Genomic DNA, 27,592 nt, shown 5'->3' with positions numbered 1-27,592 from the left:
GCTGGAGTAGATGTGATCTTATTGCAGGGCTTTGCTGGAGTAGATGTGGCATTATTGCAGGGCTCTGCTGGAGTAGATGTGATCTTATTGTAGGGCTTTGCTGGAGTAGATGTGATCTTATTGCAGGGTTTTGCTGGAGTAGATGTGGCATTATTGCAGGGCTCTGCTGGAGTAGATGTGATCTTATTGCAGGGCTCTGCTGGAGTAGATGTGATCTTATTGTAGGGCTTTGCTGGAGTAGATGTGATCTTATTGCAGGGCTCTGCTGGAGTAGATGTGATCTTATTGTAGGGCTTTGCTGGAGTAGATGTGACCTTATTGTAGGGCTTTGTTGGAGTAGATGTGACCTTATTGCAGGGCTCTGCTGGAGTAGATGTGATCTTATTGCAGGGCTTTGCTGGAGTAGATGTGGCATTATTGCAGGGCTTTGCTGGAGTAGATGTGGCATTATTGCAGGGCTTTGCTGGAGTAGATGTGGCATATTGCAGGGCTCTGCTGGAGTAGATGTGGCCTTACTGGAGGAAGTGTGTCTCCGTGCCCGTGGACTTCCAGGTTCTTTGCTTGAGCTTCACTCAGGGTGACCCTCGGCTAACTCTCTGTTGCCACTGGATGAAGATGTAGTCAGCACTTTGTCTGCATGCCACCGTGTCACACCACTGTGATAACGGACTAAAGTTCTGCAAATGTAAGTCAGCCAGTTGAATGGTTTTAAGAGTTGCCATGGTTATAGTGTCACTTCACAACAGTAGAAATCTTAATGCTGGACTCACTTGGGGAAGACAAACTCCACATTACTCAGAAGTGTTACATTGCCAAAAATCCTGGAGGAACTGCCATGCCAGATTTCAGGATCTATTATACATACCTTGAGGAATTTACAAATGAAAGTATCAGATTCTCTTGTTAAAATGTGTCAGTAGCTTGGCTCAGTGGTTGGGAATTGGGTAGACAACTGGGTAGAAACTATTTATGTCATCCTGTATTTTGAGGCCACAGGCAATAAAACTGACTCGGCATTGAGTTTGGAGATTCATGTCACAGTCACCTTTCTGGTGTCATGACCAGTCCGAGAAAATAAAGGAAGAAAGTGCAATTTTGGCTTTGGCTCAGTGTTTCAAGGTTTCGTTCTGTGATGAATTAGACCTCCTGATTGGGTGCCTGTAGTGCGGCAGGGCATCATGGCAGGAAGAATGTGCCACAAGTGAGCTGCCCATCTCATGAAAGCCAAGAAGGAAGGAAAGAGAGGGAAGGAGATGAAAGGAGAGGGAGAGAGTGAGACACAGAGAGAAAGACAGAGACAGAGACAGACAGACAGACAAATAGATAGAGAGAGAGATCATTTTTATTTGCATGCCCCTAGTGACTTTTAACCTGCTATAAGAAGTCATATCCATCACTCAATGCCCCTTTCTAATTGAAACAGTCCGTGGATTAGCCACTGAAAACCTTCATGATCTAATATTTCTCAAAGATCTTTCTCATGAACGCAGTTTAGACAACCAAGTCTTTAAAACATGAGTCTTTGGAGGAATGATTCTCATCTAAACCATGTAAGCGCTATTCTGCTCTGTAATATAACCAGCGTTGACTGTTATAATTATTACCGAAAATAGAAAAAATAATATTTTGTAATAAAGAAGATTACCTGATAAGTACATCAATGCTGCATCTAAATCTTCAAGTCACAGAAGAGTAAGCAGCAATTACAACGAAACATTAACTTGTTTTCACTCTTACTCAGAAATAAAGTGCGAGCAGCTGAAGCGATGAGTCTTGGACTCAAACTTACCAGATAGGAACATTTTCTAAAGAATTACAAGCACAGTGCACATAGCTGTGGACTACCAGGATCTATGTTACACTACAGAAGAAAATTACAGCCACATCAGAAAACATTCCATGGGATGCTTGCTAGCAAACAGAGTTTATGCTCATTACTAATATATATGACTTACTTGGGTTCTTTCCCTTTACATACTTCCATGGAAGATTCAGCTATTAATATTCACTTTTATACACTTTTGTCATTTTGAAGATAGTCTCTGACTTTTACTTTTTAAGGATAAAATACATGGTAACATAAAATTTTACTTTGACTGCTGTCCAGGGGCTATATTTCTTTACTCTCTGCATGGTGTCTATGAAATGAATTCACAGATTAACAGGAGAACCCGTGTGCAAACTGATTCCATATCTAGGAACATTAAATGAAAGGAAAATGAATATCTAAACATGCACCGGCCTCCAGTGTCTCCTCCTGTGATAACTGAATCCTCCCTGGTTGGATGGACTTCCAGGGAGAGGTTCACATGCTTCCTTTGGAGAATCTGTGTTCTGTTTACCTGAAGAAGCTAGGAGAAAAGTTTTTTCTATATTTTTTCCTCAAAGCACCCTTAGGTCAGAAGAAGATGAAACCAAAGCAGCGTAGTGGGCAGTCATTTTCTGAAATCCATCACTGTTTTTATAACTATAGCTGTCTAAGTTAGGATTTCTATTGCTGTGAAGAGACCCCATGACCATGGCAACTCTTATCAAGAAACAATGTTTAATTTGGGTGGTTTACATTTTCAGAGGTTTAGTTCATTATTGTCATGGTGCTGGCCGCATGGTGACATGCAGTCAGACATGGTGCTGGCTATATCTTGTTCCAAAGACCACAAGAAATGAACTAAGTGTCACACTGAGATACTATTGAGCAAAAGAGACCTCAAGGCCCACCCTCACTGTGAAACTTTCTCCTATAAGGCCACACCTACTCCAAGAAATGCTGCACCTTCCTATGAGTTTATTGGGGGACAATTACTGTCAAGCTACCCCAATAACTCTTGCTTTGTACATATTCACTGTTGTAGAACCATCATCATTGTGTTATTCCTAATGTGTTCCACTCTATAAACCACTTAAGCACAAATTATTCTTCTCTTAAACCCAGAAATTTGCCTATATTTGGAAGTCTATATTTCCAATTATAATTTCTTTCCCTTTGTGTTTCATTGCTTTCATGTAACACAGTTGGTGTTTTTAATGTGTACACAAACTTGATTTATCTCAATACTTCATTGTATTAATATTGTATATTTTCTAGCCATTATTTTATGCTTTTTCTTAAAGACTTTATTTATTATGTATACAGTGTTCTGCCTGCATGTATGTCTGCAGGCCAGAAGAAGACACCAGATTTTATTTCAGATGGTTTTGAGCCAACACATGGTTGCTGGGAATTGAACTCAGGACCTCTGGAAGACAAACCAGTGCTCCCAACTGCTGAGCCATCTGTCTAGCCCCCCACTTTATGGATTTTTAAGTTGTGTTCCTCTCTATGCTGTATACGTTCTTTTGCTAAAATCTACAAGGAGCAATAATGATCTACTAGCAATTTCAATTTTTAAAAAATGTTCAGCGACTTAAGCACAATGCAGAGAACACCTATGAGTTTTTCTAGTAAGAAAACCACAGTGTGTAACACCAGAAAACATAAAAGGTAATAGTTTTGTGTAAAAGGAAGAAAATAGGACTCATTAGTAGGAGAAGAGCCAGTCACTAGAGCACCCTATTCCTGACAACCTGGCTGACAATGACCTTAAACAATATAAATACAGTATGTATCTTAACTGGTTGGTAGAAATGGAGAAGACATAAAAAGTTTCCAGTCAAACTTCTACAAATATAATAGCAGTGTCTGTGGTGAAAAACAGATAATGCAAGTAACAGCAGTTTGGATGCCCCAGAAGGAAGGATTAATGAATTTGAAGATGGTATTCATAAGAAAAAATGAGAACAAGGTGTAAGTGAACTGAGAATAATCTTAAATGGTCAAATATTTAGCAAGTAGGGAATCCAACATAAAATTTTAATACTTAAGTTTCTTTGGTGACAAGCTGGCTGGCTGCAACAATAATACCCAAAATTCTGCCCTCCTCAGCTTTCTCTTCCTTAGACAGGTTTATTTTTCCAAGTGCTTAGAAGCCTCTTCCCTGCCATCAACCACAGTCAGGCCTTCTATGTATTTTCTATGACCAAAGACTGCATTCCTGGAGTCTAGCCCCTTCCAAGTGCAGATGACATTTTAATGACTAGTATGAAAGGTTTTTATTTTATTCAGTTGTGGGTTTTTGCGGGGGGGGGTTCATTCTTTGTTTCTTTCTTTGTTTTTTGAAAAATGAAGTCGCTTCATGCTTCTCTTTCTACCATCAGCACTATTTGAGATTTTCATTGATAAATGGCTACTCACAACAATTCTGTGATGTTTTCTGGATTACTCCTGGTGCCTGATTTAGAGTTTCTAGCTAGAGCTAGTAGGGGCACAGCCCATTGATTGCACACGCGGTCACCAGAGGGCACTGTAGATTCACTGAGTAAGCTGTTGGCAGGTGGATGCAGGACTGTAAGACGGAGGCCACAGTAGGGCATTTGCTGTGGAACCAGAAGCAGTGCTGGCTCAGGAGATACAATGTGGGGGAGAGATGACCAATCATCTTTGCACAACCACTGGGTGTCACCACAAGGAGCCTTGAAATGTAGCTTTGCAATACAAAAAACAAACAAACAAACAAATAAAAAAACCCTCAAGCTAGAAGAGAAGGAAGCAACTGCCTCAGAGGATAAATGAAAAAACTTCTCCACACACAGCCATATTTATTAAGCACAGCCATCTCTTCTTCCACTAAGCAGGTTGAGCCTAAAGTGGGAGGGGTTGAGCCAGCAGAGTATGCCCAAGGGTGCAGAGAGCCAATGGGAGCCAACGAGGTCACTGAGCTCAGAGCCCAACACCACAGGCAGTGAGATGAGAGGAGGGGAGAGAGAGGAGGAGCTGACTCTGCTCTCATAAGGACAGCAGCATCCTGAGGAGAAGGATGAGTGACACTGCCCTCCCTGACTCTGCCTGGGGCCCCACCCTGCTCTGCTGTGTCACTGTCTTTCTCCTGGGGACAGGTAAGTCCTGAGCTCTGGAGGGACTGCTCCTGACTCCTTCACTGCAGCTGCATCCACGCCCTCTTCCTCCAGATGCTCACTCCTGCCTCCTGCCTCCCCAGGTTCAGCAAAACCCGGGGTCATCCAGTCTCCAAGACATCTAATCAAAGCAAGGGGAGGAAGGTCCATGCTGAAATGCATTCCCATCTCTGGACATGACAGAGTGAGCTGGTACCAGCAGACTCTGGGGCAGGAACTGAGGTTCCTCATTCAGCATTATCAAGAAATGGAGGGAGAGAAAGGAAGCATCCCCAGCCGATTCTCAGTGCAGCAGTTCAGTGACTATCACTCTGAGATGAACATGAGCGCCTTGCAGCTGGAGGATTCTGCTGTGTATTTCTGTGCTAGCTCATCACAGCCTTACAGAGTGACTGGCTTTCTGTCCCCAATCTTCCTGTGCCAGTTGGTGATGTACTATGGAGGGGTGGGGACTTGCTGCACAGCTGCCCTAGCTGTGGCTCAAGAATGCATTAACTCTATACTAGGCCCCTCTGCCCACCTGAGCTCAGACGGAGTCCTAAACACTATCGAGGACTCCATGACTCCTGACGTTGGCACATGTCCGCCAGTGCCTTCCAGTTCCTTGCCAGTGGCAGGAACCTTAGTCTGGGTTGGGTGCCTGGGTGTTGTCATAAGCTACATGTTTCATTCCAAAGGTATACTCTCGTGTTCCACTTGCTGATGAAGATTTCTACATGTCACTATGTAGAGAGGAATTGATAACTTATGAAACTATCCAACATTTCATGCTTAAGAATATCAGTATTAGCATTGAAACTTTCGTTTCTTTTCCTTCAAAATCAAAGTGTGACTTTTTAAGGTGTTCACTGCTTTGGTTAAAAAAAAAGTAGCAGCTTTCAGCCTCTTGTGTTTATAAGACCAGCTGAGATTAGTATGTATGTATTTGGGGAGTGCTGAAAGTTTACTGATCTGAAATATTAAACCAGATAATGTTTTTCTTCTTATAGCTTCAAGAGGAGACTTTCATTTCCAGCAAAAGAGAATTTGTTGTGCAAAAATCAAGTATTCAATTTAATAAGAATATAAAGATATTTGTGACGGATACATCTATCTCCAGTGACATAACAGTATTGTAAAGAAGATTATCACTACTGGTAGACTAGACCTTGTTTTGGAAATGAGCACAAGAGCTGTGAATTTTCATGTTCCTCACTCCAAACATCTAAGTCTTCGGTAGAAAGTGACTCTTTCTCAGGCTGACTTTGGCCATGAGCAGTTTCCGGGTTTTTTGTTTGTTTGTTTGTTTGTTTTGTTTTGTTGTTGTTGTTGACTACTGGTCTCTGTGGACAATCAAGCTCAGGGAATACATGAGAATGCAGTTTCTGGGACTTCAGACCCTGTACCTAGCTTCTCCATACGGATGCTACGCAGTCCACTTTGTCTCTGCTTATGATTTTGACCCTTCCTCACCAGGGTAGGACTATAGAAAGTATCCCTCAAGATCCCCCCAGGATTGGAGCCACAGAGAGGGGGCTTCATACGTTGATATTGTCTGTGTAGACAGTACCTGAGATAAGCTTTATGGGAAGGAACCTATACTGTCTTTGAGTACAGGGAAGTGCTTCATGCTAGCAAACTTACGATAAAGGTGATATAAGAGCTTTTGCATGATTTTGGTACTTTTCTCTGGGATCCTACAGTCACCAGATGTACACATTGACTGGCAAACACATCATCACCATTGCAAAGGGGGTTTCTTCTTTACTGGAAGCATAATGACAAAGACTTAGATCCACCCTCAACAGCTTCTTCTGAAACAAAGGTGACATTCCTTTCAGTGAAGGAACACTCTCTGGGCTGAACCTAGAATGTGAAGCTTATGTCCCTGAATTGGTATGGGATAGCTCAAAACAATTGTTCAATTTGTAATAACCTTAATCTTGGTGTCTTGTAAGCTTTCTGGGTGTCAAGCAGTCCTTGTAGTCATAGATGACACTGACAGTTTATCTTCCAGTATTTAGACTAAGTAAATAATTAGTAGAAACTGCATAGAAAGCATATTGCATTTCCAAGGTGCATCGAGACTCTGCAAATAGCAAACAATAAAGCAATGTAAGTACAGAATGGTATCATAGTAGGAATAATATAAGCCTAATATACTGACTAAAATAAGAGAAAGAGTACAGACTTCTAGAAAATAAAAAATAAACTACAAATTCTTTTCTGAGCTGGAAATTTTTGAAAATACATTCCAAATATTGTTGCACATTTCACCTATGCACTTACAATTGAAAGCTAACTTGCTTCTATATGAAAGGAGCATGGTGCAGCTCAAGCATTCGTTAGAGACAGTGACATCACTAAGTCACTGAGAGCCCCAGCTCTCGTTTCCACAAAGCGGGCTGGAAGACATCAGATCTTGCCTTGGTCCTGAGATGGACGTCAGGCTCTTCTGTGTGGCCTTGAGTCTGCTGTGTGCAAGTGAGTGCTGGACAGGACAGAGGTGTGCTTCCCTACCCAAAATTCCCAAGTCTTTGAGCTGAGATGACATCATCAGGCTCTGTCTCTCTCTATTACAGAACCCATGGAGGCTGCAGTCACCCAAAGCCCAAGAAGCAAGGTGACAGCAACAGGAGGAAAGGTGGAACTGAGCTGTCACCAGACTTTTAACCACAACAATATGTACTGGTATCGGCAGGACCCAGGGCATGGACTGAGGCTGATCCATTACTCATTCGGTGCTGGTACCACAGAGAAAGGAGATGTCCCTGATGGGTACAAAGCCTCCAGACCAAGCCAAGCAAACTTCTCCCTCGCTCTGGAGATGGCTTCCCCCTCTCAGACAGCTGTGTACTTCTGTGCCAGCAGTGATGCACAGCAATTCGTGGCTGCCTCCTCTCTGCACATAAAGTAAATTAGGAAATCGGGATGGCTGTGCATCCCTAGGAAGTCCCTGCCTCTGTAAGTATCATCTCTCCCCAGGTTCTGCTCACTCTGTAGGGCGGTAGCCCCTTTGTGTTATAGGACAATAGCCCATAAGGTCCTATGTCTTTGCCTTCACGTATGTCTTTCCCTAGCTTTTCCAGTTTCTTTCCACTCCAGCTGACCCTCTCTGCCTTCCCTTACCTCCTCATATGTGCTGTGCTGTCTTCAACCATGGAGACGTTTTCTAAGAACGTTTCTTCTGCACTGAAGGCATGTCTTTCCCTTGCTTCTGTGTCATGCCTTCCCATCAAAAATATATTTCAAACAGAATTATTTTTCTTTAACTTTTTCAGGTTTTCATTTAATGAGATTATTTCCTCTCCTTCTGGTTTTCATTTAATGAGATTGTTTCCTCTCCTCGTCCCTCTGACTGTTCACATTTCCCCTGCTTTAAAAGTCATGATCTCTTAACTTTTAATTATTGTTTTTGGTGAGGTTTTTTTGGTGTGACATGAATATATAGATTAGGGTGACCATTCTTGCTTGGAAAATGGAAAACTAATTCCCCAATATCCAGAAAAATAAATGCTGGAGGTATTAGCATTCCAGATATCAAGGTTTTGCTGAATTTAGAAACATAAATCTCATATTCTTTTGTTATAATGTGTAAGTAACTTGGCTCAGTGCATGGTAATTGGGTAGACAGCTGCGGGAAGTTGCTCATGAGACACTACATTTTACAGAATGGGTATTGAGTTTGGAGATCCATGTCATAGGGACTTTCTGGCATCATGACAGATTTAATAAAGGAAGAAAGTCTTTTTTGCCTTTGTATTTCAGTGTTTTGGTCTATAATTAGTTGGACCTGTGGTGTGGCTTAAGAATAAAATAGAGCTGACACGCCAATCTCATGACAGTGAAGAAGCAAGGAGGGAGGAAAGGAAGGAGGGAGGGAGGGAGGAAGGGAGAGAGAGAGAGAGATCTTTTAGTGTTTGATTCTAGAGGCCCCTTCTTTCTGAAGTTGTCTACATGATTCAATGTCCTTTCTGTTATAAACCTATCTGTAGATTAGCCATTGGTGAAACCTAAGCCTCCATGATCTAATCTTTCTCAAAGCCCTTCCTATGAATACTGGTAGACCAGTAAATCATTCATAACTGAATCTTTGAGGAACAGTTAACATTTAAACCAAACAAGCACTCTTTTGCTTTGTAATGTAGCAATGCCTTGCCTGCAGAGTTCTTACCCCCAAAATACAAATAATACTAATATTAATAAAAAGACAACCCAGCAAATACAGAATGCTCCTCCTAAACTGTCATGTCAAAACAGAGTAAATGGAATTAAAAGAAACATTAACTTCTTTCACAGTCACTTATAAACAACCCAGCAGCAGATGAAGTGCTGAGTCTTAAATTCAAATTGACCAGATAGAAACATTTTCTACAGAATTATGAAACAGATGAACATAGATCTGTGAGCTGCCAGGAACTGTCTTATACTATAGAAGAAAATGACAGGCACACCAAAAAATACTCCATGGGATTGCTTTCTAACAAACACCATTTTATGAGTAACCCGTGCGTCTGAATTACTTGGGTCCTTTCCTCTTTAACTACATCCATGGAGGATGAAGCTATTAATATTTATTTTTACTTTCTTTGTAATTGTGAAGGTAATCTCCCTTTCTTTCCTTTTTAATTTTTATGACGGCAATGAGACACATGGTAACAACAAATTTCAGTTTGATGCTTATGGGAGAAGATACATTCACTTAGTCTTTGCGTTGTATCTTGGAAATGAATTCGCAGATCAGCAGGCAAAAAGCTATGCAAGTTAATTGCATGCCTTGGGATGTAAAATGAAAGGACAATGAACATCTAAGCACCTACTGGCATCTAGAAACTTCTATTTCCTCTTCACAGGCTGAGGTGTGGGGCATGCAGGAAGACTGAGGAAGAATAAATGTTTGGGGAAAACGGAAAATTTCCTAAAGCAATGGATGATAGACTCCAAAAAGTCTGTCTGTGCATGGAGTGGGCCTCCAGTGTCTCCTCCTATGATAACTTAATCCTCCCTGATTGGGTGGGCTCCCGGAGAGAGGCTCACAAGCTTCTTTCATAGAATCTGTGCGTTGTCTACCAGGAGAAGCTGAGACAAAGGGTTTTGTTTTGTTTTTTCCAAATTTGTTTTTTCCCTAGCACCTTTAGGTCAGAAGAAGCAGAAACTAAAATAGCATACTGCACAGTCATTTCCTGAACTCCATAAGTGTTTTTATATCTGTAATCTCATGGTATTTTACACATACTCATCGTGTAGTAGAACCAACATACTAGGTATTTGCCAAGAAGTTTTCCTCTTTAAATCAATAAAGTATTAACTATTCTTCCTCAGGGACCCAATCTTGCCTCTTTTAGGAAGTCTATGTTCACAATTATAATTTTTCTCTTTGTGACTGGTTTCTTTCACTTGACATAATATATGATACATTTTAATATGTATACAAATACTTATTTAAATATATGTAACTGTTTTGAAATTGTACATTTTTCTACCTGTCCATCAATTTATGGATTTTTAAGTTGGGTCCATGTCTACTTTATATATCTTCTTTGCCAAAGCCTGCCTATAAAAACAATAATGATCTGCTAGGAATTTCTCTGATTTTTGTTTCTCAGTTACATAAGCACAATGTAGAATAAAGCTACAAATGTATTAATAAGAAAACCACAGTATCTAACACTCTCAAACATAAAATATACAGGTTGGCATCTAATAAAAGATTACAGGTTTGTACAGAAGGAAGAAAATAGGACTCACCACTATGAGAAAAATCAATCACTAGAAAACAACCTATTTCTGACAAATTGGCTGACAATGACATTAAACAGTACAACTACAGCATGTATGATATCAATTTCGCAGGAATAGGGCAAACATACAAAGTTCCCAATCAAAGTCTAGAAATAACATTGTGGTGTCTGTGCCGAGAAACAGCTGCTGTAGGTACCAGTAGATTGGATGCTCCAGAAGGAAAGATTAATGAATTTGAAGATGATACTCACAAGGAGACACACAGAAAATGAGAACAAGGTATAAGTGAGCTGATGATGACCTCAAACGGTCCAATATTTTGCAAGTGGGGATTCCAATGAAGAATTTTAATATTTAAATCCCTTCAAATACAAGCTTCCTATTACAACAATAACCCCAACATTGTTCCCTTTTCAGCTTTCACTTCCTTAGACTGGTCCCACTCTGTCATAAAAATTCTCTGAGCCTGAAGGTGTTTTATCCAGGTCCAGCCCCTTCCAAAGGCATCTGGCATCTAATGCCTTTTGTATGACTCCTTGCAACACCATGATATGTCTTAGACTTGGACTTAGATTTTTTTCTTTTAAAATGAGTTTCTTTTATGCCTCCTGCAGTAGCACAGACAACATTTGATTTTGGGGGGGGTAAACTGGAACTGAAAACAACTCTTCAATATTTTCTGGTTCACCCCAGATGCCTGATTTTGAGCTCCATAACACCCTCTACCACAGCCAGTAGAGGTACAACCCAGTGACTGCACAGCTGGCCACTAGGGGGCACTGCAGATCCACGGAGTGAGCTGCTGCAGAGCTCTGGTTGGGAGTCCACAGTTGGGTGTGAGCTGTGAAAGCAGAAACCATGCTGCTCAGGAGACATAAGGCAGGGAAAGAGAGGTTGATCATCTTTACGTACCCACTGGGCAGCCATGAAATGTAACCTTGAAAATACAGGAGAAGGAAGCTACTGTCTCAGAGGAAATCATGGAAAGGACTCTTCCACAGACAGCCATCTCCCCTTCCACTAAGCAGGCTGAGCCTAAAGGGGAGGGGTTGAGCCAGCAGAGTATGCTCAAGGGTGAAGGGACCCTATGGGAGCCAACAAGATCACTGATCTCAGAGCCCGACATCACAGGCAGTGAGATGAGAGGAGGAGAGAGAGGAGGAGCTGACTCTGCTCTCACAAGGACAGCAGCATCCTGAGGAGAAGGATGAGTGACACTGCCCTCCCTGACTCTGCCTGGGGCCCCACCCTGCTCTGCTGTGTCACTGTCTTTCTCCTGGGGACAGGTAAGTCCTGAGCTCTGGAGGGACTGCTCCTGACTCCTTCACTGCAGCTGCATCCATGCCCTCTTCCTCCAGATGCTCACTGCTGCCTCCTGCCTCCCCAGGTTCAGCAAATCCCGGGGTCATCCAGTCTCCAAGACACCTAATCAAAGCCAAGGGAGGAAGGTCCACTCTGATATGCATTCCCATGTCTGGACATAACGGTGTGAGCTGGTACCAGCAGACTCTGGGGCAGGAACTGAAGTTCCTCATTCAGCATTATGAAAAAATGGAGACAGAGAAAGGGAGCATGCCCAGCCGATTCTCAGTGCAGCAGTTCAGTGACTATCACTCTGAGATGAACATGAGCGCCTTGCAGCTGGAGGATTCTGCTGTGTATTTCTGTGCTAGCTCATCACAGCCTTACAGAGTGACTGGCTTTCTGTCCCCAATCTTCCTGCTCCCACTGGTTATATACTAGTTAGGCCTCTTGAGGTGGCTTACAGCCTTAGCCACGGCCCAGAAACGCCTATAGCTCTTTCATAATACCCTCCTCAACTAACTGAGCTCACACAGAATGGTCCTAAAACTGGTGTGGACCCTAAGAGTCCAAATGGTCTCACTTGTCTCCTACCCAGTGGGTGGAACCTTACTGTGTTATGTTATGACTCTGGCCCATCTGTTTTAAGACAAGGGTAGACATTAACATATCCAGTTGTAGATGAAGATTTCTATACATCAATAGGAATCAGAAGCTTTTTGAAATTTCCCAACATTCATGTTTGAATACATCAACAAATGAACTGAAAGTTGCATCTCTTAGCCTTCTAAGTCAACCTTCCAAATGTCCTTGGTGCTTCCCTGTGACAGCCATCTTTGATGGGGACAATAAAAGTCATAAATCCGCAGCAGCTTCTTTAGAACGACACAGCAAGCTGAGCCTCATGATGGCTACCGTGCCACATTTGGTTTTTGTCTCCATCTGTTGCATACTTGGGGGATTTGTTTTCACTTTTTTATTATTTATTTTTAAGTTTAAATTTAGATTAGAAACAAGGTTGCTTCACAAGTCAGTTCCAGGTCCCTCTCTGTTTCCCTCCCCTCCTCCCATGCCCCTCCCCCAAACCCCCCAATATCCCCTCATTTCCCCAGGGAGGATGAGGCCCTCCATGGGGGTGTCCATAGTCTGTCATTTCATCCAGGGCAGGGCCTAGACCCTCCCCCAAGAGTTCAGGGTGAGAGTGCATCTCACATTGTTGGATGGAAGTCCAAAGTTCTTGGGGGATTTTTAATACTTGTACAATCTGGGCGTGTTGAATTTATGGAACATTTTTCATAAATCATCTATGCCTTTGCTCAGGAGTACTGTCTCTGAGCTTCCCCAGTGCAATCCTGAGCATACTACCCCTCCCTGCTTTTAGGGAGACATCCTTAATCTACTTGAAGGTCTTCCTTATGCCTTGGAGGTTGTGACACACACAAAGTCAGAGGTCTCTTTATGAGGCTATGAGACATTTTTGAAACATTTTCCCCTGTGCTTACACAGGACAAGGTATTCAATACAAAGTAAACTCAAAAAGGGTCAGCGAGCCTCGGTTGGGGGGAGGAGTGGGCCACAGCTATGGGGGCAAGCCTCTTCACGGTGTACACTCAGGTGATTATGTGGCATATACAGCAACAAATCTGGATTAGCTGAGGTTAACTCTGTCCTACATAGAGACTTATGCTAATGGGCAAAGACTGATGCAGAAAGATGACAAAAGATGAGATGCCTGGGCATTGGTGGCGCACGCCTTTAATCCCAGCACTCAGGTGGAAGAGGCAGGCAGATATCTGTGAGTTGGAGACCAGCCTGGTCTACAGAGCGAGTTCCAGGACAGCCTCCAAAACTACAAAGAAACCCTGTCTCGAACCCTCCCAAAATAAACAGAATGAGATGTCAGGACCTCCTTTCCTTAGAAACGTTAGCTCATGCAGAGTCCCTGTGATGCCATATGACCAAGGAACAACAGAATGTCAGGATTAGACTTATAAACAAATTTTATAAATGTGAGCATTGTGCTATGCCAGCATTTAAATAATAACTGCAGCAGCTTTGGCCTGAGGATATTTCTTGGCCACACTGACCATTAAGAGTTAATTATGTACTGCTTGGGACATGACAAACTGCCTGGGCTGGCTTGAAGATTTTGTTTTGGTCTAGTGTCCTTGTAACCACAAAAGATACAGTGTGGGAACACGCTGTCATATATCTCTAAATTCTTAAAAATTGGTTGATGAGGTTAATGAGTAAGAGTGTTTAAAAATGATAACTGTTTAATTAATGATGTCAAAACTTGAGGGAAAATGATTGGAAATTATAGCTCTGTTTTGTCATAGTTTATTAATGATGACTAAAAGATGGATAAGAGAATATGTTAAACACATGTTCAAAAACAAGAATGATATGATCTAAGTTTTAGAACAACATGTATGTACCCATACTTATTAAATTCTATATGAATAACGAAACACTCTGTCTGCTTGTCATTTAGACTGCAAAATATTCCTGACCAACATGGCCTGGCTCACCTCCTTCCCTTGCCAGCTCCATACACTCTCTGCTGAGAACTTTCCACCCCTGTAGATAGCTCCTGAAACTTCTCAGTTTAGGTAAAAAACATAGCAGCTCACTGTCTCGGATGTTATAAGACAAGGTGGGGTTAGTATGTATGTGTGGGGAGGAGCTGCCAGATTATACACACATGATATTAAGTCAGATAAAGTTAGTATTGCCAGAGTTTCAAGATCAGGTTTACATATTCAACATCCCTAACCCTAACAAGGAGTAAAATCAAAGAAAGAGCTCATGCATCTAGAAATAAAAAAAAAAAACCAAGTCACAAAATCTTTCCCATCTCTGTTGGTAACTTTTGTTTATCCCATATAAACATTGTTGCATGAAGTAACAAAAACATTATGCTTTAAAATCAACTTGCTACTGTAGGGAAGGGGCGGGGCATGTCAACTCTGCAGCTCAAGCATTTGTTGGAAACAGTGACATCACTAAGTCACTGAGAGCCTCAGCTCTAGTTTCCACAAACAGGGCTGGAAGACATCACATCTCGCCTTGGTCCTGAGATGGACATCAGGCTCTTCTGTGCGGCCTTGAGTCTGCTGTGTGCAAGTGAGTGCTGGACAGGACACAGGTGTGCTTCCCTTCCCAGAATTCCCAAGTCTTTGAGCTGAGATGACATCATCAGGCTCTGTCTCTCTCTATTACAGAACCCATGGAGGCTGCAGTCACCCAAAGCCCTAGAAGCAAGGTGACAGCAACAGGAGGAAAGGTGGAACTGAGCTGTCACCAGACTAATAACCACAACAATATGTACTGGTATCGGCAGGACCCAGGGCATGGACTGAGGCTGATCCATTACTCATATGGTGCTGATAACACACAGACTGGAGATGTTCCTGATGGGTACAAAGCCACCAGACCAAGCCAAGCAAACTTCTCCCTTGCTCTGGAGACGGCTTCCCCCTCTCAGACAGCTGTGTACTTCTGTGCCAGCAGTGATGCACAGCAATGTGTGACTGCCTCCTGTCTGCACATAAATTAGGAAGTCATCTTGCCTGTGTGCCCTGGGGAGTCCCTGCCTCTGTAAGAATTACTAAACTGTGAAAAACTAGGACCATGTCAGCATGGGTCTCAGCCTGGCTGAAGTCCACTCTGACATCTTTCCGTAGCTGCTTATCTCTTCTCCACCCCTTGTGTCTGCTTTCAGAGAGGAACCGGAACCCTGAATTGAAGCTCCTGATGACTCTTAATAATCTCCCTCCTTGTGGCCTCAGTGAACTCTTCAGCCACTTACTGTACATCTGAGTCACTTGTATGGTCTCCTTCCAGGCTGTGTTTCCTCTATAGGTCAGTAGCCTCTGTGTTCTGTATGGCAATAGCCCATGTCGTTCTCTTCCCTCAAATCCGTCATCAGCATGTACTCAGCCTTCCATGGTTCTTTCCTCTCAAGCTAAACTTGTCTACATCTCATTGTTTCTTCCTTTCTGTTGCGCTGTTTTCAACTCTGGAGACATTTTCCTAGGACATCTCCTCTGCAATGAAGACATGTCTTCCCCTCTTGTTCTTGTTTTCTACTTCCCATGAAACTGTCTTTCAGGCTGGGTTTCTTGTTTACCTTTCTAAGATTTTCATGTAATTACATTGTCTCTTCCCTTACCTCTTCCTCTAGAGCCTCACTTGATTCTCTCCCCTTTAAGATTCAAGTCCTCTAATTCTTTAATTGTTATTATTACTTTTGGTTTTTTTGTGTATGGTATGAATTAATAAAGAATTATGACCTTTCATGTCTATTTACTGTTATAAAGACTTACACTATTTGGGATACCTGCTTGTGTTTGGATAACCATGCAGGGGACTCATCCTGGGGAAGACTACCTCCCCTTTCTCTGCAGTCTTAATCACAAGAGTAAAAATAGCTGGACAGAATACAGGGACAGATTTCAAGACCCAATACTCCTTTTCTATATCTTGATGAATTTACAAATGAAAGCATCAGATTCTCTTGTTTTACTGTGTAACTTGGCTCAGCGCATGGTAATTGGGTAGACAACTTCACGATGCTGCTCAAGGGACGCTGTATTTTAGAGAATGGGCAATCAAACTGCCTCAGTATTGAGTCTGGAGATTCATACCATAGTCACGTTTCTGGCATGATGACAGGTCTATGAAAAAGAAGGAGGAAGGAATGTTTAACCTCAGCACATCAGTTTTGCTCTATGTTTAATTGAGCCTGTGACTTGAGGAGTCTGTGATGTGGCAGAACAGACTAGCAGGGAGAATATAGCAGAGCTGTGTTTCCCATTTCATGACAGGCAATGAGAAAGAGAAAGCAAAGAAGAGAAGAGAGGAGAATAGGAAGAGGAGGAAGAGGAGGTGGAGAATGAGGAAGAGAAGGAGATAGAAGATAGATGATACATAGATAGATAGATAGATAGATAGATAGATAGATGATAGATAGTCTTTTAACTGAATTCCTCTGGTGACATATAACCTCCTAGTAGGCTGTGTTTTCCATTATAAATCTATCTATAGATGAGACAATGTCTAAATCAAAGCCTTCCTGATCTAATTTTGTCAAAGCCCTTCCTCTGAGCATTGTATAGAAAAGTAAGCCTTTAATAAATTAAATTTGGGGGGATGCTTCCCATATAAAACGAATAAGCCCAATTTTGATTTGTAATTCACACACCTTGCCTGGTATAATTATCCAAAACAGAAAAGGAATGTTTATTAATTTATTTTTGTTGAAAGTAGATTCTTCTCTCATACAGTACATCCAACCACAGTTTCCCCTCCCTCCAACTCCCCCTAGCTCTCCTCCTGCCTCAGCTCCCCCAGATCCACTTCCACTAAATCTCAGAGCAGGCTTCCTAAAGAAAACAGCTAATCAGCACAAGACAAGGAAGAGAGGAGGGAGGGGAAGCTGGGTCTGGATGTATTGTATGAGAGAAGAAAAGGAAGAGAGAGAAAGGCAAAAGCCCTCATATTGAGGCTGAACAAGGTAATACAATAGAAAGAAAAGAGTCTCAGTAGCAGGCAAGAGTCAGAGATATACCCTCTCCCACTGTTAGGAGCACCACAAGAAAGACCTAACAGCCTTACATACGTGCAGAGGACCTACTGCAGACCCATACAGGCCCTATTCTTCCATTTCCGTCTCTGTGAGCCTATGGGAGTCACCCTGCTTAGCTGATTTGGTGGGACATGTTCTCCTGGCATCCCCCATCCCCTGACTCCTACAGTGATCCGTCTCTCTCCTGTTCAGAGTTCCCAGATCTCAAAGGGAGGGACCCATGGAGAACCCTAATTTTGACTTTACAAATAATGGCTATTCTGGCTGTGGTTCTGAAGCTACTCCCATCTACTGCCTGAGGAAGCCTATGTAATGACTGACCAAGTCTCCCGTCCATGAGTATAGAAAAACATCACTATTAATCATTAAATCAATTTTTGTTAATAAATATTACCTAATAAATACAGCCAGATTCTGCATAAGTTATCAAATCACAGAAGAATAGATAGGAATTACCTCAAAACATTAGCTTTTTTCATTGTCACTTAAAAACAGCATCAGCAGCTGAAGTGTTGAGTGCTGCGTTCAAGCTTAGCAGATAGGAACAATTTTCTAAAGTAGTACAAAACAGAATGTGCATGGAGCTGTGAACTATGCTGATGTGTATGGAAAAGGTCATGTTTGTTTACTCTCTAGGAAGTAGATTCACACATCACCAAGCAAAAAGCTATGCAATCTAATTTCGTGCCCTGGGATGTGAAACGAAAGGACAATGAATATCTAAACAACTACTGGTATCTAGAAACTTCTATTCCCTCTCACAGGCTGAGGTGTAAGGTGATGCAGGAAGGTTAGGAAATAATAAATGTTTGGGGGAAACATGGAAATGTCCTTAAGAAATAGATGTTAGGTGCCGGCTGTTGGTGGCACACGCCTTTAATCCCAGCACTTTGGAGGCAGAGACAGGCAGATGGATCTCTGTGAGTTCGAGGCCACTCTGGTCTCCAGAGTGAGTTCCAGGACAGCCTCCAAAGCAATATCCCAAAGCAACAAAAAAATTTTAAAAAAAACGGAAAAGGATGTTAGATTCTGAGAAGTCTGTCTGGGCATGGGGTGGGCCTCCAGTGTCCTCTCCTGTGATAACTTAATCCTCCCTGCTGGCTGGACTCCCTGGGAGAGGCTCACATGCTTCCTTTGGTGAATCTGTGCTTTGTCTACCAGGAGAAGCTCAGAGAAAGTTTTTTTTTCAAATATGTTTCTTCCCAAACACCTTTAGATTAGAAGAAGCAGAAACTAAAATAGCATACTGGACAGCATTTACTGAACTCCATCAAAGTGCTAATACCTATAACTCTGTAATATTTCACAAATAACTGTTCTGATGTATAGCCATCGTTACTATTTCCCCCAAAATTTTCATCTCTAAACTCATTGAAAAGTAACTATTCTTCCTGCCATGCCGTGATCTTGCCATTTTAGGAAGCCTGTGTTTAGAACTGTAATTTATTTTCCTTTGTGACTGGTTTCTTTCAGTTCACATAACGTTTGATACATTTTTAATATGCATAAGATCTTGAATTATTTCAATACTTCATTGCATTAAAATTGCACATTTTTCTTCATGACCACCAATTTATGGGGTTTTTAAGTTGGGTCCATGCCTATGAGATTGATATATATCTTTGCCAAAGCCTGTCTTTAAAAACAATAATGATCTACTAGGAGTCTCCTTGATTTTTGTTCCTCTGTGACATAAGCACACTGCAGAATAGACTTACGAATGTATTAATAAGAAAACCATGGTATCTAACACAGTTAAACATAAAATACACATTTGCAATCTAATAAATGATTATAGTTTTGTATAGATGTAAAGAAAATAGACCGCTCACCACACTGGGAGAAATGAGTCACTAGATTTCTGACAAACTGGCTGACGATGGCATTACACAGTGCAAAGGCAGCACATATCTATTAGATGACCTTAAAAGTGGGAGGCACGCAAACTTCCCAGTCAAACGTCTAGAAATAAAGTCGTGGTGTCTGCGCTGAGAAATGGCTGGCTGTAGGTAGCAGCGCATTGGCTGCTCCAGAAGGAAGGACTGATGAATTTGAACGTGGTATTCATAAGGAAGCACAGAGAAAATGAGAAGAAGGAGTTAAGTGAGCTGAGGATAAGCTCAAACGGTCAAACAGCAAGCAGTGTGAAACTTTAACGTTGAATTTTATGTTCCAAAAGCAAGCTATCTGTTTTACAACAAAGATTCTACCCTTCTCAGCTTTCTCTTCCCTAGACTGGTTTATTTTTCCAACTTCTCAGAAGCGTTTCCACTGACAGCATCTGCGGTCTGCCGTTCTGGGCATTTCCTTTGACCGGCACCTGTTTCCTCACCTCTAACCCTTTCCCAGGGCAGGTGACATCTGAAGACTAGTGTGTGTCTCCCTCAGACACTGTGATAAGATTCGATGTATTCTGCTGTGGTTTCCTTTGGTTTGGGCTCCTCTGTTTTTCTGTTTCTTTTTTGAAAATTGACGTTCCTTCATTGTCTCTCACTACCACGGACAAAATGTGAGCTTTTGGCAAGTAACAGGCACAGGGAACAGTGCTCTCTGATCCCTGATTCTGAGAGCACCAGGCCACCTCCACCATAGCAAGTAGAGGTGCAGTCCAGCGAGTGCACAGCTGGCCACTAGGGGGAACTGCTGAGGGAGCAGCTGACATATCTTCAGAAGGTGGATGCAGGCAGAGCCCCGTTAGGGAGACAACAGTGAGTTATTAGCTGAGGAACTAGAACAGTGCAGGTTCAAGAGGGACAGGGTAGCTGGCTGGGATGGAGGTGGGGCAGTTTCAATCTTCATTGCACACCCACTGGGCATTACCACAGGGAGCAATGATCTGGAGACATGGCAATCCAAACACCTGGAGATAGGACAAGAGAAGGAAGCTCTTGACACAGAGGAAAGCATGGAAAGGACTTCTCCACAGACAGCCATATTTATTTAGCACAGCCGTCTCCCCTTCCACTAAGCAGGCTGAGCCTAAAGGGGAGGGGTTGAGCCAGCAGAGTATGCCCAAGGGTACAGAGAGCCTATGGGAGTCGACGAGATCTCTGCTCTCACAAGGACAGCAGCATCCTGAGGAGAAGGATGAGTGACACTGCCCTCCCTGACTCTGCCTGGGGCCCCACCCTGCTTTGCTGTGTCACTGTCTTTCTCCTGGGGACAGGTAAGTCCTGAGCTCTGGAGGGACTGCTCCTGACTCCTTCACTGCAGCTGCATCCACGCCCTCTTCCTCCAGATGCTCACTCCTGCCTCCTGCCTCCCCAGGTTCAGCAAATCCCGGGGTCATCCAGTCTCCAAGACACCTAATCAAAGCAAGGGGAGGAAGGTCCACTCTGAAATGCATTCCCATGTCTGGACATGCCAGTGTGGCCTGTTACCAGCAGACTCTGGGGCAAGAACTGAAGTTCCTCATTCAGCATTATGAAAAAATGGAGAGAGAGAAAGGAAACATCCCCAGCCGGTTCTCAGTGCAGCAGTTCAGTGACTATCACTCTGAGATGAACATGAGCGCCTTGCAGCTGGAGGATTCTGCTGTGTATTTCTGTGCTAGCTCATCACAGCCTTACAGAGTGACTGGCTTTCTGTCCCCAATCTTCCTGCTCCCACTGCTGATGCAGTCTCACACAGCCTTAGCCAAGGCCCAGGAATTCTTGTAGGTTTTACAAATATCCCCACTGCCCTGCTGAGCCCATACAGCGAGTCCTAAACACTGGGGTTGATCCCAAGATTCCAGATTTCCTCATGTCTCTGCCAGCATCTTTCAGCTCCTAATCAGTATTAGGAAAGGCTACTTTGTCTTTGGGTGTGGCCATAGGCAAAGTGTTTTAAGACAAGATAGACATTAACGTATCCATTTTTAAGATGAAGATTTCTATACAACACTTCAATAGGAATCAGTAGCTTATGAAATTTCCTTACATTCCATGTTTAAGATAATCAATATAAGGATTGTAACCTGCCTTTCTTTGCCTCTATGTCAAAGTTTGGAATTTCCTTGGTGTCTCTCAGTTTTAGTCCAAAGTAGCAGGTTACTTTCTCTTGTCTTATAAGACTAGCTGAGATTAGCTTGTACGTGTATAGGGCGCTGACAGCTTATAGATGTATATTATTAAGTCAGATAATGCTTGTATTGTCACAGTTTCAAGATGAGGTTTAATTTTCAACAAAATTTTTGTTACTCAGTAATCAAATAATCAATTTAAAAGGAAAATAAAGAGATATTTATGGCAGATGTTTCTCTTTCCAGTGAAATCAGAAATTTGTCCAGAAGACTAACATTGCTGGTAGATCAGACCTTGTTTTGGACATGAACTTAAGAGGTATGAAATCTCATATTCCCACTCCAAACAGTTAAGTCAAAGTAGAAAGTAGCTCTATCTTGGACGGACTCAACCATGGACAATGGACTTTTTTATTCTTGGTTCTTGGTCTCTGGGGACAAGTCAAGTCTTGAGCACTGAGAGCTCTGTTCTTTCTGGGATGGCCAGAGTCTCTTCTCAGCTTCTTCATAAGGATGTTGTGCTGTTCCCGATATCTCTGCATCTGCTTATGAGCCCTTCCTCACCAGTATAGCATTATAAAAACAGCCATCAAGATACCATCAGGGTATGTGGCAACAGAAGGAAGCTTCATGCTTTGATATTATCTGAATAAGAAGTAACTGAGATATACTTTCTAGTAAGGAACCTGTAGTGCCTTTGAGTGGAGGCATGCATTTCATGTTAGTGAATTTATGAAATGAGCTTTTGAATGAAGTGGTTACATTTCCCTAGGAACCTGGAGGAACCAGACCTGCATATTACCAGGCAAACAGCTCACCCACACTGCTGAAGGAGATTCTCTTGACAGGAATAACAGTGAGAAAAGCTTAGGCTGGTCTTGCTCAGCATCACCTGAAGGAAAGTGAGGGGGTTTTTGTTTGCTTGTTTACTTGCTTTGTTTTTTAAATGATGAAGACACAGTGAGGGCCAAGACTGTTATGTTGACCTTGTGTCCATGAATTTGTATGAGTTAGCTTAAAAGAATGGTTCAAAGTGTCATGATCTCAACCTTGGTGTTGTATAAACTCTCTGGGTGCCAAGCAGTTCTTGTTGCCATAGATGGCACTGAAGGTTTCTCTTCCAGCATTTAGACAAAGTAAAGAACTAGTAGAAATTTCAAACAATACAGCATGTTACTAGGCTGCAGCTGGAACTACACAAATAGTATGAAAATAAAACAATATAAACTAAAGTGTTCTACTATAGTAAGAATTCAAGAAACCTAAGATGTTGACTAAGATCAGGGAAAGTACATGCATGTATAAACACAAAACAAACTCCAGATCTTGAAATCTCAGTTGTTAATTGTGTATGCCTGAAAATTATTGTATAATATTTTTGTGTAATCCAACTATGCGATTATAATTGAAAGTTGACTTGCTACTGTAGGGAAGGGGCGGGGCATGTCAACTCTGCAGCTCAAGCATTTGTTGGAAACAGTGACATCACTAAGTCACTGAGAGCCCCAGCTCTCGTTTCCACAAACAGGGCTGGAAGACATCACATCTCGCCTTGGTCCTGAGATGGACGTCAGGCTCTTCTGTGTGGCCTTGAGTCTGCTGTGTGCAAGTGAGTGCTGGACAGGACACAGGTGTGCTTCCCTTCCCAGAATTCCCAAGTCTTTTATAGCTGAGATGACATCATCAGGCTCTGTCTCTCTCTATTACAGAACCCATGGAGGCTGCAGTCACCCAAAGCCCAAGAAGCAAGGTGACAGCAACAGGAGGAAAGGTGGAACTGAGCTGTCAGCAGAATGATAACCACAACTATATGTACTGGTATCGGCAGGACCCGGGGCATGGACTGAGGCTGATCCATTACTCATTCGGTGCTGGTGACACACAGACTGGAGATGTCCCTGATGGGTTCAAAGCCACCAGGCCAAGCCAAGCAAACTACTCCCTCGCTCTGGAGACGGCTTCCCCCTCTCAGACAGCTGTGTACTTCTGTGCCAGCAGTGATGCACAGCAATGTGTGGCTGCCTCCACTCTGCACATAAATTAGGAAGTCAACTTGCCTGTGTGCCCTGGGGAGTCCCTGCCTCTGTAAGAATCACTAAGCTGTGAAAAACTAGGACCATGTCAGCATGGGTCTTTGTCTACTCTAACACCTTTTCATGGCTGCCTGTTTTATCTCCATCCCTTGTTTCTGATTTCAGAGAAAAAAGACTGAAACTTTCTGTATTGTTTTGTTGTTTTTGTGATAGTTTCTCTGTGTAACAATCTTGGCTGTCCTGGAACTCACTCTGTGAACCAGACTGGACAAAAACTGGTGGAGATCCGAGTGCCTCTGCCTCCCTGGTGCTAGGACTAAAGGTTTGTGTTACCAGTACTAGGACTGGCTGAAAACTAATCGTTAATTGAAGTTCCTCATGACCTCTTTGATAAGGCCACAACCCGCACATTCCTCCCTGTGGCCTTCAGCGACATCTCCAAGCACTTCACTATCCAACGGAGTCACTTTTATGGTCTTTTCCAGACTATGTTTCCTCTATAGGTCAGTAGCCCCTTTGTGCTATAGGACAACAGCCCAGGATGTCCTCTGTCACTTTCGTCCCTCATCTCTATCATCAGCCTTTGTCTCTCCAGCTAAATTTGTCTACATTCCCTTGCTTTCTCATACGTGTTGTGTATTTTTCAACCCTGGAGATATTTTCCTAGGATATTTCTCCTAAACTGAAGATACATCTATCTTGTTCTGCATCTCTTCTTTCCACGGAAATCCATTTCAGGTTGGATTATTTTTCTTTGACATGAAGATTTTAATTTAATCATATTATTTCTCCCTTTACTTCTTCCTCTAGCTCCTCACAAGATTCTCCCCTCTTTTGAATTCAGGACCTCTTATTCTTTAATTACTATTATTTTGGGGGTTTCTTTTTTTTCTTTTTGTTTGACATGAATAAACAATTGTTTTCAACCAGTTGAATCTATTTAGTGTTACCTATATGTATACTTTTAAGAATGCCTACTTATGATTGGTTAACCATGTTAGGAGAGTGTTGTATTTTGAGTGTAATTTTCCCCATAAACTAATAGAGAGCAGTACTATTAAGAGTTGTGGCTTTGTTGAAATAGACGGGAGAAAGAGTCTTACTGTAAGGATGGGCTTTGAGGACTCCATTGCTCAAGCTTCATTCAGTGTGACACTCAGTTCACCTCTTGTCTTCAGATCAAGATGTAGCCAGCACCGTATCTGCCTGCATGCTACCATGTTGTACTATGATGATAATGGACTAAACCTCTGAAAATGTAAACTGTCCCAATTAAATGTTTTTTCATTTGTAAGAATTGCAGAGGTCATGGTGTCTACTCACAGCAATGGAAAACCCAACTAAGACAGGAGTTGGTACCAGGAGTAGGGTATTGCTGTGATAGGCCTGACAATGCTTTTGTTTGAAGGAATATGAGCAGTGGGGCTGTGGATTAGAAAAATGATTTAAGTGCTACTTAATGGGCCACATTTGTAGGGACACTGAAGAAAGTGGTGCTGAGTGTGATTTGAATTGTGGGGGCCTTGCTCAAGAGGTTTAAAAGAAGAATTTTAGTGTATTCCCAAAAGATCTTTCTCGTGATATTTCTTTTTATTTTCTGAGACAGGGTTTCTCTGTATTGTTTTGGAGCCTGTCGTGGAACTCTCTCTGTAGACCAGGCAGGCCTCCCAAAGATCCACCCGCTCTGCCTCCCGAGTGCTGGGATTAAAGGTGTGCACCAACAATGCCCGGCTCTGGTGAGATTTCATTGTAAAATGTGGCGCACTTCCCCTTTGTCAAAAGAGTCTGCTTGTAGGTAACATGAAGAGTTTTGGATTAATTCCCTTTACAGAGGAAATCTCAAAGCCGTCTAGTGTAGATTCTCTCATATGGTTCTTAGTGTTATCTCTAACGAATATTTATAGTGAAAAGGAGCACGCCTAGCAAGCAAAACACAAAATGTAATATTTGAGGAGCAAAGGACCACAGAAGAGGAATGGAAGTCATGTGTTGAAGGAGATGAGCAGATTAAGAAATGGAATAAAGGAAGTGGTAACCTCAGGGCAAGATCCTTCACAGCCAAGTTTCCAACTTGTGAAAAGGAATTTAAAAAAGCTTAAAACTTAGTGTGGTGGTTCAGGCTTTTAAACCCAACAGTCAGAATGCAGAGGTGTGTGGATCTTTGAATTTGAGGACAGCCTGGTCTATAGAGCAAGTTCCAGAACAGCCAAGTTTAGGTGATGAAGGAAACCATCGAAAACAGAAAACTTATGAAGATGTAATTGAATAATCTCTGAGTTCAAGGCCAGCCTGGTCAATAGCAAGTTCCAGAACAACCAAGCTTAGGTAGGAAAGGAAACCATGGAAAAGAGAAAGTTGGTGAAGATGTGAATGAGTTTGAGGGGGCGGGCATTTTCCAGCCACAGTAAACAGTAGAACCTGGCAGATTTGGTCACATATTACTGGCTTTAAGTATACAAGGACGGTATTATGGAATTTGCCTCAGTGACTAAGGAAAGCTGCAGTGGCCAGGCATGTGTCAGAGCTGATTGTAGGCCTAAAGAGGCCATTGTATGAAGCTGTGACATTGAAGCCTGGATTATCTTGGAGATCCCAAGATGCTGGAGATGCCAGAGCTGTGGGATGCCTGTCAAGAAAAGCTACTAATAAGGGGTAGAAACAGCCCCAAAGAAAGAAGCATACGGTAGTCAAGATCAAAGGAGTTGTAGAGCTGAAGAGTGTTTTGACAAAAGATCTGAAGATGCCAAGTTTGTCCTTTGCCCAGCTGGGTTTTGGCCTTGCTTCAGTCCAGTATTTTCTTACTATGCTTCCTTTCCTACGTTTCAGAATGTTAATGTGTATCATGTGGATTATGTTTTGTGAGTAGGTGATCTGTTTATTGATTTTGATTTTATAGGGGAACTATAGCTAAGAGATTGCATGAATCTCAGGAGAAACTTTGAACTTTAGACTTTTAAACATTGTTGAGACTATGATAGACTACGGGGACTAATGAAGTTCGACTAAATGCTTTTTGCATTATGATACTGTTACGAATTTATGGGAGTCAGGAAGCAGAATGTAGTTGCTGGAATGTAATTGACTCCCATAAGCTCATAAGGAGTGGTCTTTTAGAGATGTGGCTTTATTGGAGTAGATGTAGCCTAGTTGGAGGAAGTATGTCACAGTGGAAGTGGGCTTTAAGGTCTCATTTGATCAAGTTTCACTTAGTGTGACATTCAGGTCACTTCCTGTTTCCTTTGGATCAAGATGCAACCAGAACCATGTCTGCCTACATGCCACTGTGTTGTACCATGATGAGAATGGACTAAACCTCTGAAAACATAAGCCAACCCAATGAAATGTTTATCTTTTAAAAGAGTTGCCATGTTCATCGTGTCTCTTCACAGCAATAAAACCCTAACTAATGAGGAGTCATCCTGGGATAGACAACCCATCTCTCAGTAGTCTTAATTTGCCAAAGTTGCAAGAAGAATTTCCATGCCAGATTCAAGGATATATTATTCTTTTTTACATCTTGGTAAACTTATAAATAAAATTATCAGACAATCCTGCTACAATATTTCAGTAAGTTGGCTCATTTTGTGGTAATTGCCAAGAAAACTGCAGAAAGCTGCTCATGCCACATTTTACAGAATGGGCAATAAACTTGAGTCGATGGGCATTGAGTTTGGAGATGCATGTCATTGTCACCTTTATGGCATCATGAGAGGTCTGAGAAAATAAAAGAAGAAGATATATTTTGGAATTTGGATCAGTGTTCAGAGGTTTTGGTTTATGATTAATTGGACTTCCTGTTCAATAATGCAATAGAACAGCATGGCTGGAAGAATATGGCAGAACTAAGCCAGCCATCCCATGCCAGCCAAGAAGGAAGAGAAGAGATGAGAAGAGAAGTGAAGAAAAGAGAAGAAAGATTTTTTAATTGCATGCTATATCCTTCTATGAGATGCTGCTTTCAGAAGTTGTCTTTATCACTCAATGCCCTTTCAA

General features: G+C 42.2%; 1 long non-coding RNA gene and 4 gene segments (V, D, J or C); all 5 read left to right on the top strand.

Moving 5' to 3' along the window:
• Positions 1 to 4,699: 4,699 nt before the first annotated feature.
• Positions 4,700 to 7,517, top strand: LOC121137769. The segment is given in 2 exon segments: positions 4,700 to 4,932; positions 5,034 to 7,517. Coding segments are annotated over 2 exon segments (699 nt in total).
• On the top strand, positions 7,517 to 7,846 carry LOC121137751. The segment is given in 1 exon segment: positions 7,517 to 7,846. A coding segment is annotated over 1 exon segment (330 nt).
• Positions 7,847 to 11,585: 3,739 nt separating this feature from the next.
• Positions 11,586 to 12,925, top strand: LOC121137773. The segment is given in 2 exon segments: positions 11,586 to 11,957; positions 12,059 to 12,925. Coding segments are annotated over 2 exon segments (435 nt in total).
• Positions 12,926 to 20,319: 7,394 nt separating this feature from the next.
• LOC121137750 lies at positions 20,320 to 21,222 on the top strand. The segment is given in 2 exon segments: positions 20,320 to 20,729; positions 20,831 to 21,222. Coding segments are annotated over 2 exon segments (471 nt in total).
• A 1,876-nt stretch (positions 21,223 to 23,098) lies between these two features.
• On the top strand, positions 23,099 to 23,509 carry LOC121137777. Its single transcript, XR_005875073.1, has 3 exons — positions 23,099 to 23,175; positions 23,276 to 23,316; positions 23,395 to 23,509. It is a non-coding gene; the product is annotated as an uncharacterized LOC121137777 (long non-coding RNA).
• The last annotated feature ends 4,083 nt before the right edge of the window (positions 23,510 to 27,592 follow it).

The sequence above is a fragment of the Mesocricetus auratus genome, unplaced genomic scaffold, assembly GCF_017639785.1.
Source record: "Mesocricetus auratus isolate SY011 unplaced genomic scaffold, BCM_Maur_2.0 Super-Scaffold_100694, whole genome shotgun sequence".
Classification (NCBI taxonomy): domain Eukaryota; kingdom Metazoa; phylum Chordata; class Mammalia; order Rodentia; family Cricetidae; genus Mesocricetus; species Mesocricetus auratus.
The sequence above is the reverse complement of the archived record's forward strand: the minus strand, read 5'-3'. Positions and strand labels throughout refer to the sequence as shown.